Below are 12705 nucleotides of genomic sequence, written 5' to 3'. Positions count from 1 at the left end.
CAGATTTCTCTATGAGCACAAAAACTTGGGAGATAAATAAGTCACACATTATGACTTGACATCCTGCCAACTAACCCCCATTTAGTACAACTCTAGGATCCTCATTAGAGAAAAAAATGCTGTCCCATTCCTCAAAGCGTAATGGCATCAATGGCCTAGATCATATATTTAGCGATAATACATGACTAAATCTTGAATCATTGAAATAGATACAGTGGGGCAAAAAAAGTATTTAGTCAGCCACCAATTGTGCAAGTTCTCCCACTTAAAAAGATGAGAGGCCTGTAATTTTCATCATAGGTACACTTCAATTATGACAGACAAAATGAGGAAAAAAATCACATTTGTAGGATTTTTAATGAATTGATTTGCAAATTATGGTGGAAAATACGTATTTGGTCACCTACAAACAAGCAAGATTTCTGGCTCTCACAGACCTGTAACTTCTTCTTTAAGAGGCTCCTCTGTCCTCCACTCGTTACCTGTATTAATGGAACCTGTTTGAACTTGTTATCAGTATAAAAGACACCTGTCCACAACCTCAAAGTCACACTCCAAACTCCACTATGGCCAAGACCAAAGAGCTGTCAAAGGACACCAGAAACAAAATTGTAGACCTGCACCAGGCTGGGAAGACTGAATCTGCAATAGGTAAGCAGCTTGGTTTGAAGAAATCAACTGTGGGAGCAATTTTTAGGAAATGGAAGACATACAAGACCACTGATAATCTCCCTCGAGCTGGGGCTCCACGCAAGATCTCACCCAGTGGGGTCAAAATGATCACAAGAACGGTGAGCAAAAATCCCAGAACCACACGGAGGGACCTAGTGAATGACCTGCAGAGAGCTGGGACCAAAGTAACAAAGCCTACCATCAGTAACACACTACGCAGCCAGGGACTCAAATCCTGCAGTGCCAGACGTGTCCCCCTGCTTAAGCCAGTGCATGTCCAGGCCCGTCTGAAGTTTGCTAGAGAGCATTTGGATGATCCAGAAGAAGATTGAGAGAATGTCATATGGTCAGATGAAACCAAAATATAACTTTTTGGTAAAAACTCAACTCGTCGTGTTTGGAGGACAAAGAATGCTGAGTTGCATCCAAAGAACACCATACCTACTGTGAAGCATGGGGGTGGAAACATCATGCTTTGGGGCTGTTTGTCTGCAAAGGGACCAGGACGACTGATCCGTGTAAAGGAAAGAATGAATGGGGCCATGTATCGTGAGATTTTGAGGGAAAACCTCCTTCCATCAGCAAGGGCATTGAAGATGAAACGTGGCTGGGTCTTTCAGCATGACAATGATCCCAAACACACCGCCCGGGCAATGAAGAAGTGGCTTCGTAAGAAGCATTTCAAGGTCCTGGAGTGGCCTAGCCAGATGGATTTTTTTCTCTCTCATTTTGTCTGTCATAGTTGAAGTGTACCTATGATGAAAATTACAGACCTCTCTCATCTTTTTAAGTGGGAAAACTTGCACAATTGGTGGCTGACTAAATACTTTTTTGCCCCACTGTATATATTTCCCACTACCAAAGAAAGCTTTAATTTCACATCTTTAGCTCTACGACACCCTGAAAATAACAAATGTACACCTGGAAATTGCGCTATAGTGCCACCAACGTCTTGTGATACAAACAGATATGCATCACGAGACATTACCCTTAAGTCAATACATTGCATTCAAAAGTTGCTGATAAAGCTGCATTGGGTGAAATGGTGAAAAACTCAGACAAGCAGGCAGGCAGATAAACTCACAGACAGACATGTCTCTGTCTCTCTCTCTCTCTCTATCTCTCTTTCTCCCTCCTCTCTTCCCACTCCCTTATTCACCCCTCTCTCCCCCTCCCTCATGTGCCCCCTTCTCTTTCTCTTTTTCTCCCTCCTTCTTTCCCTCTCTCCCCCTCCTCTCATCTCTCTTTATATTCCTCTCCCTCCCTCCTCTCTCCCACCTCCACCTCTAGATGTGCGTCAAGGGCATTGACGCATCAGTCAATACATTCCATTCAAGTGAAAAGAAAGTTGGTGATAAAGCCACAATGGGTAAGTTCGTGAAAGACTCACAGACAGACAAACATATACACTCACAGACTTTTTTTGCCTTGAATGCAATGTATTGATTTATGCATCACCTCTCGTGATGCATATCTTTCTGCAAAAGTATACCAAACTGACGGTTATCAGTTGATACCAGGCTAGCAATGCACCTACTACATCCTTCCAATCCCACAGGCACACTGACACTACATCCTGGCAAATGTCACACTCCCATTAAAGCTAGCCTGCAAGCAAAACGCTTCCCATCGAAAGCTACAGGAGGTTCCAACCGTAAGCATCATTGCAGCATAGAGCATCATAAAGAAAGCAACACAGAGCGAGTAATACAGATTTCAAGACGAACGACCCACATTCTAGCTCAAACTACATTGCAGCTACGTATACAAAACCCTCCCACGCAACATCTCTACCCAATTCATTCATCAAAACACCACATTGGAAGGTTCCCCCACAAATATAATTAGAAAGCACACAACTATGTGAATGATGCCTATATTGAATACATACTGTAACAACATCTAGCTCCTTGAGAGCACTGACATCTGTCAGACTCCTAGGCTGAGAGACGCTGTAACACTAACCAGGCTCTCTGTTGGTATAGCCTTGATTGGTAAGTCTTTCCAAGGGAGTGTAACTTAGACATGGAAACACAAGCTGTTACTCCACTATGTGACAGACGCTATCTTACTCACAGTCCTAAGCCATCAAAACAGTCCAAACAGAATATTGTCTGCACACAGCACGAAAGCTCTCATTTGTATTTGAGACAACAACTCAATGTAACAAAAGAAAGCGTTTTGCTTTAAAACAGTGTAATTCCAACATTTAAAACCCGGTCATATAAGAAAAGCCTACTGGTCTGTAAAAGCAATTATGGTAATTCATGACCTGAAATACAACACTCAAGAGCTCTTTACCTCTGAGCATCACAAATATTCCATGCTAGTGGCAGAAGCACTAGTTATGAGGGAGAGGGGGAGTAACTTACAGTTGCAGTACATCTGCAGTGGAAAACCTGGAATTATGTATGTGGCTTAAGAAGGGACAGCAGTCAAGTCTCTTTCTACAGTATATCATATGCACGTATAACTTGTCCAGTTCATATCCTCCTAGAATGAAAAGACGGAAGGGGTTTATGGCTTACTAAGCTTAAAAGGTCCTCAATGCCACGACAATAGTCCATCCCATGATCCATAGCCTAATAAAGAGCATGTCCAAGAGGGAGCAGAGAGGGACGCATAGAAAATGGCCTGTTGACCCGTGCTCACGCACCAACGCAAACACACACAGAAGATGATCTTTATAACAGAGAGAAAGAGCAGTGTCGCTACGCATGGTGTCCTACAAGCAGAGCCCCTGTAATGCACAATGATAAGACACAAAGATCCAGAGTGACCGATTCCAACCAAGGACAATCTCTTCAAATATAGCCTCCTGTCACGGTCCAGTGGCTGCTCTCAGATGGTTGGCTTGTCGTCTGATGGATACAAATACTGTTTAATCATTAAGGGACTATTCCCCTGCTCATCACGGGAACGCTGCACCCACGCCAGCCGGGGTGAGCCTAAGCCACAGTGCTGACATCTTTGCCCAGACCACACCATTAAGGATGTCCTGAGGTCATCCCATTCCTTAGTCTCTCTGTCGGCCTTCTTTCTTACAGTATCCATAGAAGCTCACCCTGTGTTGGTTGCAGCCTGGGTTGGTTACTGTTTTCAGTATGCTCAATATAACTAATGGAGTCCAGCTCAATATTTAATCTGTCTGTGTAATGTGGAGATGGGAACATATATCTTGTCACTGAGCGAAAGAAATCGCTCAATCTCATTAGTGAATTAGGTTGAGAGGTTCAGCCCAATTAGAAATTCATGCAATGGTTTATTTATGATATCAAAGTGAGGCACTAAGAGGCTACTTTGCTGAGTAAATCTCAAGCTGTAGGTTACATTTTATTTTGCATCTGAAATAAAAGTAATTACTGAATGCGTAGCATTCAACTGAAATAAAACATCTATATGAAAAGATATCATAAGTCACTCTCCCTTTGATTGGAGTGCTCTAGCTGGAGAGGTTTCTCATATCAATTATATAACATCTATGTTTCTGATCATATAATTGATCATGGGGTAGCAAACATGATCAATTAATAAACATTTGGATTCTCATCCTGTTCAGAGGCAGAGTATATGTGCCCTTGAAAGCCTGTTTGTTCAGTGAAAACATTGAGATCACCAGCAAGCAATGGTTATCTGACTCCAGTCTGGCGTCTCAGGCAGAGGACAGATTTCCCTGTGAGAAACACACAGCCTCTCCTGCAGTTACACCACGGCGTCTTTAATACACACAGAGAGGCACACACACACACACAGCACAAACACACACCATCCAGGACAAACTAAGCTAGACAAGGCTGGGTATATTGACTTCAATACAAGACCTAGGAGGCTTGTGGTTCTCACCCCCTTCCATAGACTACCACAGTAATTATGACAACGTCCGGAGGACGTCCTCCAAACTATCAGAGATCTTGCAGCATGTATTGACAAGTTTTCCACCCAATCAAAGGATCAGAGAATGAATCTAGTACTGAAAACATAAGCTACAGCTAGCTAGCACTGCAGCGCATAAAATGTGATGAGTAGTTGACTCAAAGAGAGAGAAGGACAATAGTGAACACTTTTGAACAAATGAATTTCTTCAGAAATGAAGGAGAAGCAAGAGAGCGCGAGAGTGAGAGAGAGCGCGAGAGAGAGAGAGCTATATTTCGTGGTAATATTTATTTTCACTTTCACTTACTTTCCTAGCGAATACAGCTTGCTAGTTTAGGGTACTCAAACACCTGGCTCAAACAGAGAGGGATGCTATGTTAGCTAGCTGGCTATGGCTATAAAACAATGAAACTCTTCCAAGTCAAGGTAAGCTTTTGGTTTTATTAAATTATTGCCACCGGGGCCCGCCGGTGTAACTGCTTGCAGACTCTACACTGTACTGCCTGATTGTAGCAGGTTTACTAACGTCCTAGTTCTAATGTTAGTAGCTATGTTGACTATGATGTTAGCTAATATGGTGATAACGATGTAGGCTGTGTGTAGCGGTTAGAGGTTATGATATGAAGTCCACAAGCGAAGGGAAAAAGTGAGAGGAGGAGAGCTCGTAAATGCAATAAGGAATTATACAACGATAAAAGGGATCATACTGTTTGTATGTGACTGCTATGAAAGTGAACTGTGTTTACGTATGATCAGGGGTGTATTCATTTGTCCGATTTTGTTTAAAAAACTATCTTCAACGGAAGCAAACGGAATAAGGCTGGAATAAACATACCTGAATTTGTCCAATAGAAACTCCTGTTTGCAACTGTTGGACTAATGATTACACTTAGCTAGATGCAGTCAAGAGTGTGCAAGGTATTGAATGTGTCAATGTCTGTCAATGAAATTGATCACTCAAATTTCTCTCGACCATTGCATCTACACTACAGTTCAAAAGTTTGGGGTCACTTAGAAATGTCCTTGTTTTTAAAAGACAAGCACTTTTTTTGTCCATTATAATAACATCAATTTGATCAGAAATACAGTGCAGACATAGTTAATGTTGTAAATGACTATTGTAGCTGGAAATGGCTGATTTTTAATGGAATATCTACATAGGTGTACAGAGGCCCATTATCAGCAACCATCACTCCTGTGTTCCAATGGTATGTTGTGTTAGCTAATCCAAGTTTACTAATTGATCATTAGTAAACCCTTTTGCAATTAAGTTAGCACAGCTGAAAACTGTTGTGCTCATTAAAGAAGCAATAAAACTGGCCTTCTTTAGACTAGTTGAGTATCTGGAGCATCGGCATTGGTAGGTTCGATTACAAGCTCAAAATGGCCAGAAAAAATGCACTTTCTTCTGAAACTCGTCGGTCTATTCTTGTTCTGAGAAATTAAGGCTATTCCATGCGTGAAATTGCCAAGTTACTGAAGATCTCATACAATGCTGTGTACTACTCCCTTCACAGAACAGTGCAAACTGTCTCTAACCAGAATAGAAAGAAGAGTGGGAGGACCCGGTGCACAATTGAGCAAGAGGACAAGTACATTAGTGTCTAGTTTGAGAAACAGATGCCTCACAAGTCTTCATTAAATAGTACACGCAAAACACCAGTCTCAATGTCAACAGTGAAGAGGCGGCTCCGGGATGCTGGCCTTCTAGGCAGAGTTGCAAAGAAAAAGCCATATCTCAGACTGGCCAATAAAAATAAAATATTATGACGGACAAAAGAACACAGACATTGGACAGTAGTAGTGTACATTGTAAACTTGGATTCATAGGCTAGGTTGTAGCAACCTCATAATGTGTATAGGAAAACTTTGAATCTCATGAATTAGCCTAAACCTATTGATGTTACATTGAGCTGGGTAAATAGAATTTGAATGACAGTCATCCAATATGCTGTAATAGAAATAAGGCCATGCTCATAAGAAAAAGAATCATCCTCCCTCATCTTAAATGGCACCGACTGCCACCGGATCAGACAGCAGAGCAAACTAACGACGCAATTATTATAGATCGCTAGCTGTCACCAAAAGATGTATGTCGTTGGTATCATACCTTCAACAGGAAATAGCATGCCCTACAACATTTGTTAGCTGATTGCTGGCGTTTACATGCAGAATATTAGTCTATATAAAAACATTATATGGCTTCTAATTGGAGAGGAGTCTTGAGGGTCTCTGAACTTTGAGACATCACACAAGGAAGATGGAGAGAAATGCTAATAATGCACCATGTCACCGATCACTGCCATCTTAAAGGGATACTTCAGGATTTTGGCAATGAAGCCCTTTATCTGCTTCCCCAGAGTCAGATGAACTCAACGCAATGACTGGAAGTCTATTGTAACTGCTAGCATGCTAGTAGATACCATAGACTTCCATTCATTGCGCTACGCTATTTAGCATTGGTTCGCAAAACTACCTCTAATTTCCTTCATAGCATACTGGATGCAGAGACATAAAAATAGTATCCATTAGTGCATCTGACTCTGGGGAAGTAGATAAAGGGCTTCATTGCCAAAATCCTGAAGAATCCCTTTAATCTAGAAGACATGTCCCTGAAGCTTCCCCATGTCCAAGAGCTGTCCTCAGACTGACCTAAGGATATTTCCGGCACCATGAGGACAGAAACTAAAATCAAGAGGTGTGTCCCTATACTGTCTAAGCAGCCAAAAAAGTGTAGAAGTCAAATCTTCCCTGTTTGTACAGTTTGGATAAGTAAATCACTTCACAGGAGCTTGAGCAGCGTGTGGGCACCTCTCTTCAGTCTGAACTATGCATCTATATTTGACAGGCATCTGTGAGTACAGATGGACGTGCATGAATAATCTATCTCAATGAGGATGGAAAACAGCCAATATTGAGAGGACAGGATAGGGTGCACGCTCTGTGGCAGAGATAGGGTTGGAAAATTCTGAGAACTTTCAATAAATTCCTTAGTTTTCCAGAAATCCTGGTTAGAGGATTCCCTAGGTAGAGATATATACCAATACTACAACTACTGATACTGCTGCAAGTAGCAATAAAAGTGCCATTGAGTGGGGTCACAATCAACTGACTAAGGAGAGTATTGAGTAATAATATAGCTGCAAACAGCAATAACAGCAGATATGGAGTTTAAGTGAGTGTCACTAATCAAGGTGAGAAATGCTATATTGAGTCATAAACCAGTCTGAATAAGACTGTGGAAGATATGAAAATCGAAATAATTGAATGTAAGCCATAAAATGTATCAATCTGATATTTCTAATAACAACCCCTCAGCGTATTTGTGCTTTTTCTATCGTCGTAATAGTCATTCAAAATACTCCATTCCCTTTGATGTTGTCAGCAAATTGGTTGACTCAAGGAAGTCTAGTTTATGACATGTACAGTATGTTTATTAAATAACAGAAACACAAAGGGCTAAAACCAAAGAGCTGAAACCTGAAAGTGAGAACCCTGGAAATTATACCCTCTTGGAAGCTTACACTACATTATATTATGTACACAGCAATAGAGAACCTTTGCTGAGGAAATGTAAATGGTTTTGTTATGTATCAAAATATGGTATTGATCAGTACGCGTTTCTATCATCCCTTGCAAAGAAAACTTTACAGTAGGCCATTTGAAAACTTTACAGTATGCAATTTGAAAACTTTACAGTAGGCAATTTGAAAACTTTACAGTATACCATTTGAAAACTTCACAGTAGGCAATTTTACAACTTTACAGTAGGCCATTTTCTAAGTTTACAGTAAGCCATTTGAAAAGGAGACACATTTTACTGTTGAGCTGTTTCAATGATTGATATCCCTCTGGGGCTTGTAAGCCCTAAATTTAACAAAGAGGCTAATGAATACAGGCCATTGTAATTCAACAATACAGAAGATAATGAACTAGTGGCCTATTCACACACTGTATCCCTCAAGCTAAACCATATGAATTCTCCTCCAAAATTGAACCCAAAAATAGTCATGAGGAAAAGTATGATTATTTCATGGACTTGACACAAGTAATATTCATTTGGATATTTTTGCAAGGATTTTCCTTGCACATAATCTTTATCGCTACATGAGGTTTATCTACTTTGTTTTACAATGGTGTTTGAAAATAATGTAAATAGCCTTCATGTTTTCTCGCTGTTTCAAAGAAAGGAGACGACATAAAAAGTGTTTTTATGCAGCCTCAGCATGGTAAAAAAAATGCTTGGCATAGGCAAACGTATTTCTTCTCTGGTCAATTTGACTCTGGTGGAGCCACGTAATAGGTTCCTGACAATACCGTAATATATGTCCACCTCTCGACAAGCCACACAATTGAGGGAGCACCATTCATTATTTTAATTAAGTGGTTCTACAACCGAGACAGACATAAGTGCTGAATTGCAGGAAGAAAAAACGTTAAGTAATGCAACAATGCTCTGACGCAAGGTCATAAAATTGAGTTTGTCCAAGTGCTCGAACCATTCAAGGAAACTGACAATCCAGACCATTTAACCCCTGAAGGTTTGGAAGATGCAGGAGCCAATCTTGAGATGCAAGTGCCAGCCACTATCATAGTAAAATATTGATTTGGCTGCTGCTCCTATTCTACCCACTGATTCTCAAACAAATTAGAATAAGTATTCTCCAATAAATAAAGATGATCTTTCTCATTGGGTGTTTTAATATGTTAAAACATATGTTCATATGTATTAATACCTTTCTTGTTAGGGTGTTTTAATATGTTAGCAATTATTGTTGAAATCACAAATACCTAAAAGACTACAAATGAAATAGAAATTATAACAGACTGAAGTAGGCATTGGAATAACAACTTCCTAAAGCTAGACTCTCCAGATTAGATAAGCATAAACCATCAGAGTGGGCAAGGAATGACATTCCATTAGAGCAACATAGGAATTCATTTTTTGAAGCTATTTGTTTACAAAGTCTCCAATGATAAGAAAAACCTGGAGCAATAGGTAGAGAGATATACCATTGTTTGTGGAGCAAACAATGGAGAAATAGTATTTGGGTTATGATAAAGCAACTCATCTCATTAAGGTATTTCTAAGTCCGTTTAAGTTTTCAATGCCAGATAATTAGATTATGTCTCCGGCTAAATTGGAAATGTACTTAATTTGGAAATAATCAATTTCATTTCAGAGTAATTGCACTCAGTGAAGTCAGTTAAATCGACTTATAGCATCAATGTTGGAGCTAGAAACATAAGCATTTAGCTGAACATACGATGGATAACATCTACAAAATATGTGTACATGACCAATAAAATTTGATTTGGTTTGGATGTCTTGGATACAATTATTCTGCAAACTCACACTCATACTGATAAGAAATGTTTTAGTCATTTAGCAGATGCCCTTATCCAGAGCAAGGAATGACAGTAGTGAGTGCATAGATTTTCATACTTTTTCTCACTGTGCACTTTGACAGCATGGTACACTTGGATAGCAAATGTGTAATAACACTATTATGACACTATCATAACCACAGCTAACCGCTCAAGGGATGTGAATGACAATGACATGAAGAATAACCATGTTACCTGAATCTCCCTTGCGTGGTATATGATAATCAGACCAAGAAGAATGATTGTAGAAAGGCTTATCAGGCATTTTAGAGCTAATGAATACAATGACTCCTGTAAAGAGAGAAATAACAATAGTAATACAACAACACATGCATTCATGCAACAAACAGTATCTTACAAAATAGAAATATGCTATTATATATTGAATCATTAACATTTCAGGAAACTCCTGTAAGGTAGGCCTATATATTGGATTTGCACATCGCTAGTTCAATATAGTACAAGGCTACAGTATATTAGTAAAGCCTAGCAAAGTACTGTAACACTTTCTTTATTTTGAAAGATCTATATCTTGAAAACTTGAATGCTGACATGCAAAACATTTTGGGACTGTATCAACAGTGGACTAATGAAAAAAATACCAAAAGATAGTTTTTGAGTGGAGTTTTCCTTTAAGGCCAACAGAGGACATACATCCCTTTAATGAGAGATCATGTATCACTATGTCAATGAAGTTTGTAAACCCACTTGGCTCAAAGAGTAACCTGGTCTCAAAGCATTTTGTATTATTCGGTATGTAAACCCGAGACACTCCATTTAGTATGATATGTTACGTTTCGTATGGTATGTATTCATTTGTGGATGTCCATCACTCATTTCATATGATATGTTAAGAATTACAATTTGTATTATATGTTACGAATTTGCAAAACGTACATTATGTTACACATTTTCCAAATGCACAATATGTTACAAATTTGCAATATGACAATATTTCGAACTTGTAAATGTACAATATATTACGAATTTGAAAAACGTATGATATGTTACGAATTCTAGTTAGGTGGCTTGGTGGCTAACGTTAGCTAGTTGACTAACGTTAGCTAGGCTATGGTTGAGTTTTAAGTTTAGGAGTTAGCTAATAGGGTTAAGGTTAGTGTTAGCTAACAAGCTAAGTAGTTGCAAAGTAGCTAAAAGCAGTAAGTAGTTGAAAAGTTGCTAATTAGCTAAAGTTGTCCATGATGTGATTCAAACTCGCAACCTTTCGGTTGCTAGGGTTTCGCTTTCTAGAGGTCTGCTTTATATGCCCACAAATTCACCCTGACTGATCACCCTGTGTATCCGTCTGTCTTATGTAAACACACCAAATGTAACATATCATACCAATTTTTGTGTCTAGTCTATGAGACCAGGCTGCAAGAGAGAGACCAGCCATGCAAGTTATGGCTGATCAGATGGTTTATGGGTTAAGGCTTCACAGTCTAAATATTTGATGTGTAAAGAAAACAAGTCAACTATGCTACTACTGGTTTAAATCCCCAAAAAATGAAACTTGCGGTTTTCCCTGGTAAACTCGACATGCCAGTCAATGAATCCTTCTGACCAAGATGGACCTGCAGCCTACCGGGTTTGAGTTACGCACCTTTCCATAGGCTCCCCATGAGAGTTCAGTCTCTATAACCATAACTACGATCCCAAACATCCCAAAGATCAAAGCATAGTCGCTGAGACGCTTCCTTTTCTCAAACAAGGCCCTTCTATGTCCAAGCTTTTGCCCAATGTTCTGGTTCTTCTTTTTACCCGATTTACTGCCACTGTTGTTACATCCACCCCCTCCGTCTCCCGATGCATAAGGCATTAGGGTGGTGGAATTGTTCTCCGGTTTAGAGGCTAGGGTGTCCGACGCATCTGCGGTAGAGATTGGTTGTAAAGGCTGGGATTCGGAATCAAACTCGTGTAGGTTTCTGCGGGACGAGCTCAAGTTGCTCAGCGGTCGCATTACGCCGCCGTTGTATCTGCAGCTACTCATGGCTATTTCGTTATACGAGTTACTGTCTCTGTGGCTGCTGCTCGGGCTGCCCCGCTGCCGATTGTAGCACTGCTGATGGTAATGATGTCTGGATGAACTACCATGACTGGAGGGCGTGAACTCACAGACGCTAAACTGAGAACCTTGCCTCGAATACGTTACGGATGGCGTCCTTAAAGTTCCTTGAGTGTTCGGCGACGTCCCGCGAAAAACTAGGCTTTTTCTTGCATCACATGTACAGTTATTGCAGGTGCAGCATTGGTTGCGCTCCTTAGTGAGCCGTTCCTCTGGTCCGCAGTAGTGCTGGTACTTACAGTGATGCTGGAACTGCTGCTCTTGAAGGAAATCGTTCTGCAACTGCAAAGGGGTTTCCATGTCAGTGCTGCTGTTTAAAGCAGCAGTCGGGTACCACCATACACCCGCCGAAGGGCGTTGTGGTATGTCCTGGAGGACAGCTACGGAGCAAGATTAGACCCATTTCGGCTCCTGTAGAATGTAAGTGATGGCTCCAATTGGATAGACAGGACCAAAACAACCGTCTTGACGTCATTGAAAAGGTTGCAACATTTTTTCGAATATTCATTCAAGGAAAGTAGCATGTCAGTAGAGAAAAACAATGTCTTACAAGTGAGACTGTTCAAGTATGAACACCGAGATAAGGGGCAAAAAAATCATTGAGGGCATATTACATATGCACATAACCTAGGCGTGGGAGCCTACATGGGAGCTCTCAATGATGTTCACTCTGATGTTCACTGTAAAATGCCAGTGGGGTAGCCTAC

At 40.4% G+C, this 12705-nt stretch overlaps 1 protein-coding gene across 3 annotated transcripts in view; it reads right to left on the bottom strand.

Moving 5' to 3' along the window:
• Positions 1-12581, bottom strand: part of kcnn2 (potassium channel TSK2) — a 30197-nt gene extending 17616 nt beyond the window's left edge. For 2 of the 3 annotated variants that reach the window (XM_021601250.2, XM_021601251.2), the window contains exons 1-2: positions 11537-12581; positions 10129-10224 (exon numbers count right to left, since the gene is read on the bottom strand). In XM_021601250.2, coding sequence (XP_021456925.1) covers positions 10129-10224; positions 11537-12298 — 858 coding nt within the window. In that variant the 5' untranslated portion in view covers positions 12299-12581. 3 annotated transcript variants of the gene reach the window in all.
• Positions 12582-12705: the final 124 nt, after the last annotated feature.

The sequence above is a fragment of the Oncorhynchus mykiss genome, chromosome 5 (assembly GCF_013265735.2).
Source record: "Oncorhynchus mykiss isolate Arlee chromosome 5, USDA_OmykA_1.1, whole genome shotgun sequence".
NCBI lineage: Eukaryota > Metazoa > Chordata > Actinopteri > Salmoniformes > Salmonidae > Oncorhynchus > Oncorhynchus mykiss.
The sequence above is the reverse complement of the archived record's forward strand: the minus strand, read 5'-3'. Positions and strand labels throughout refer to the sequence as shown.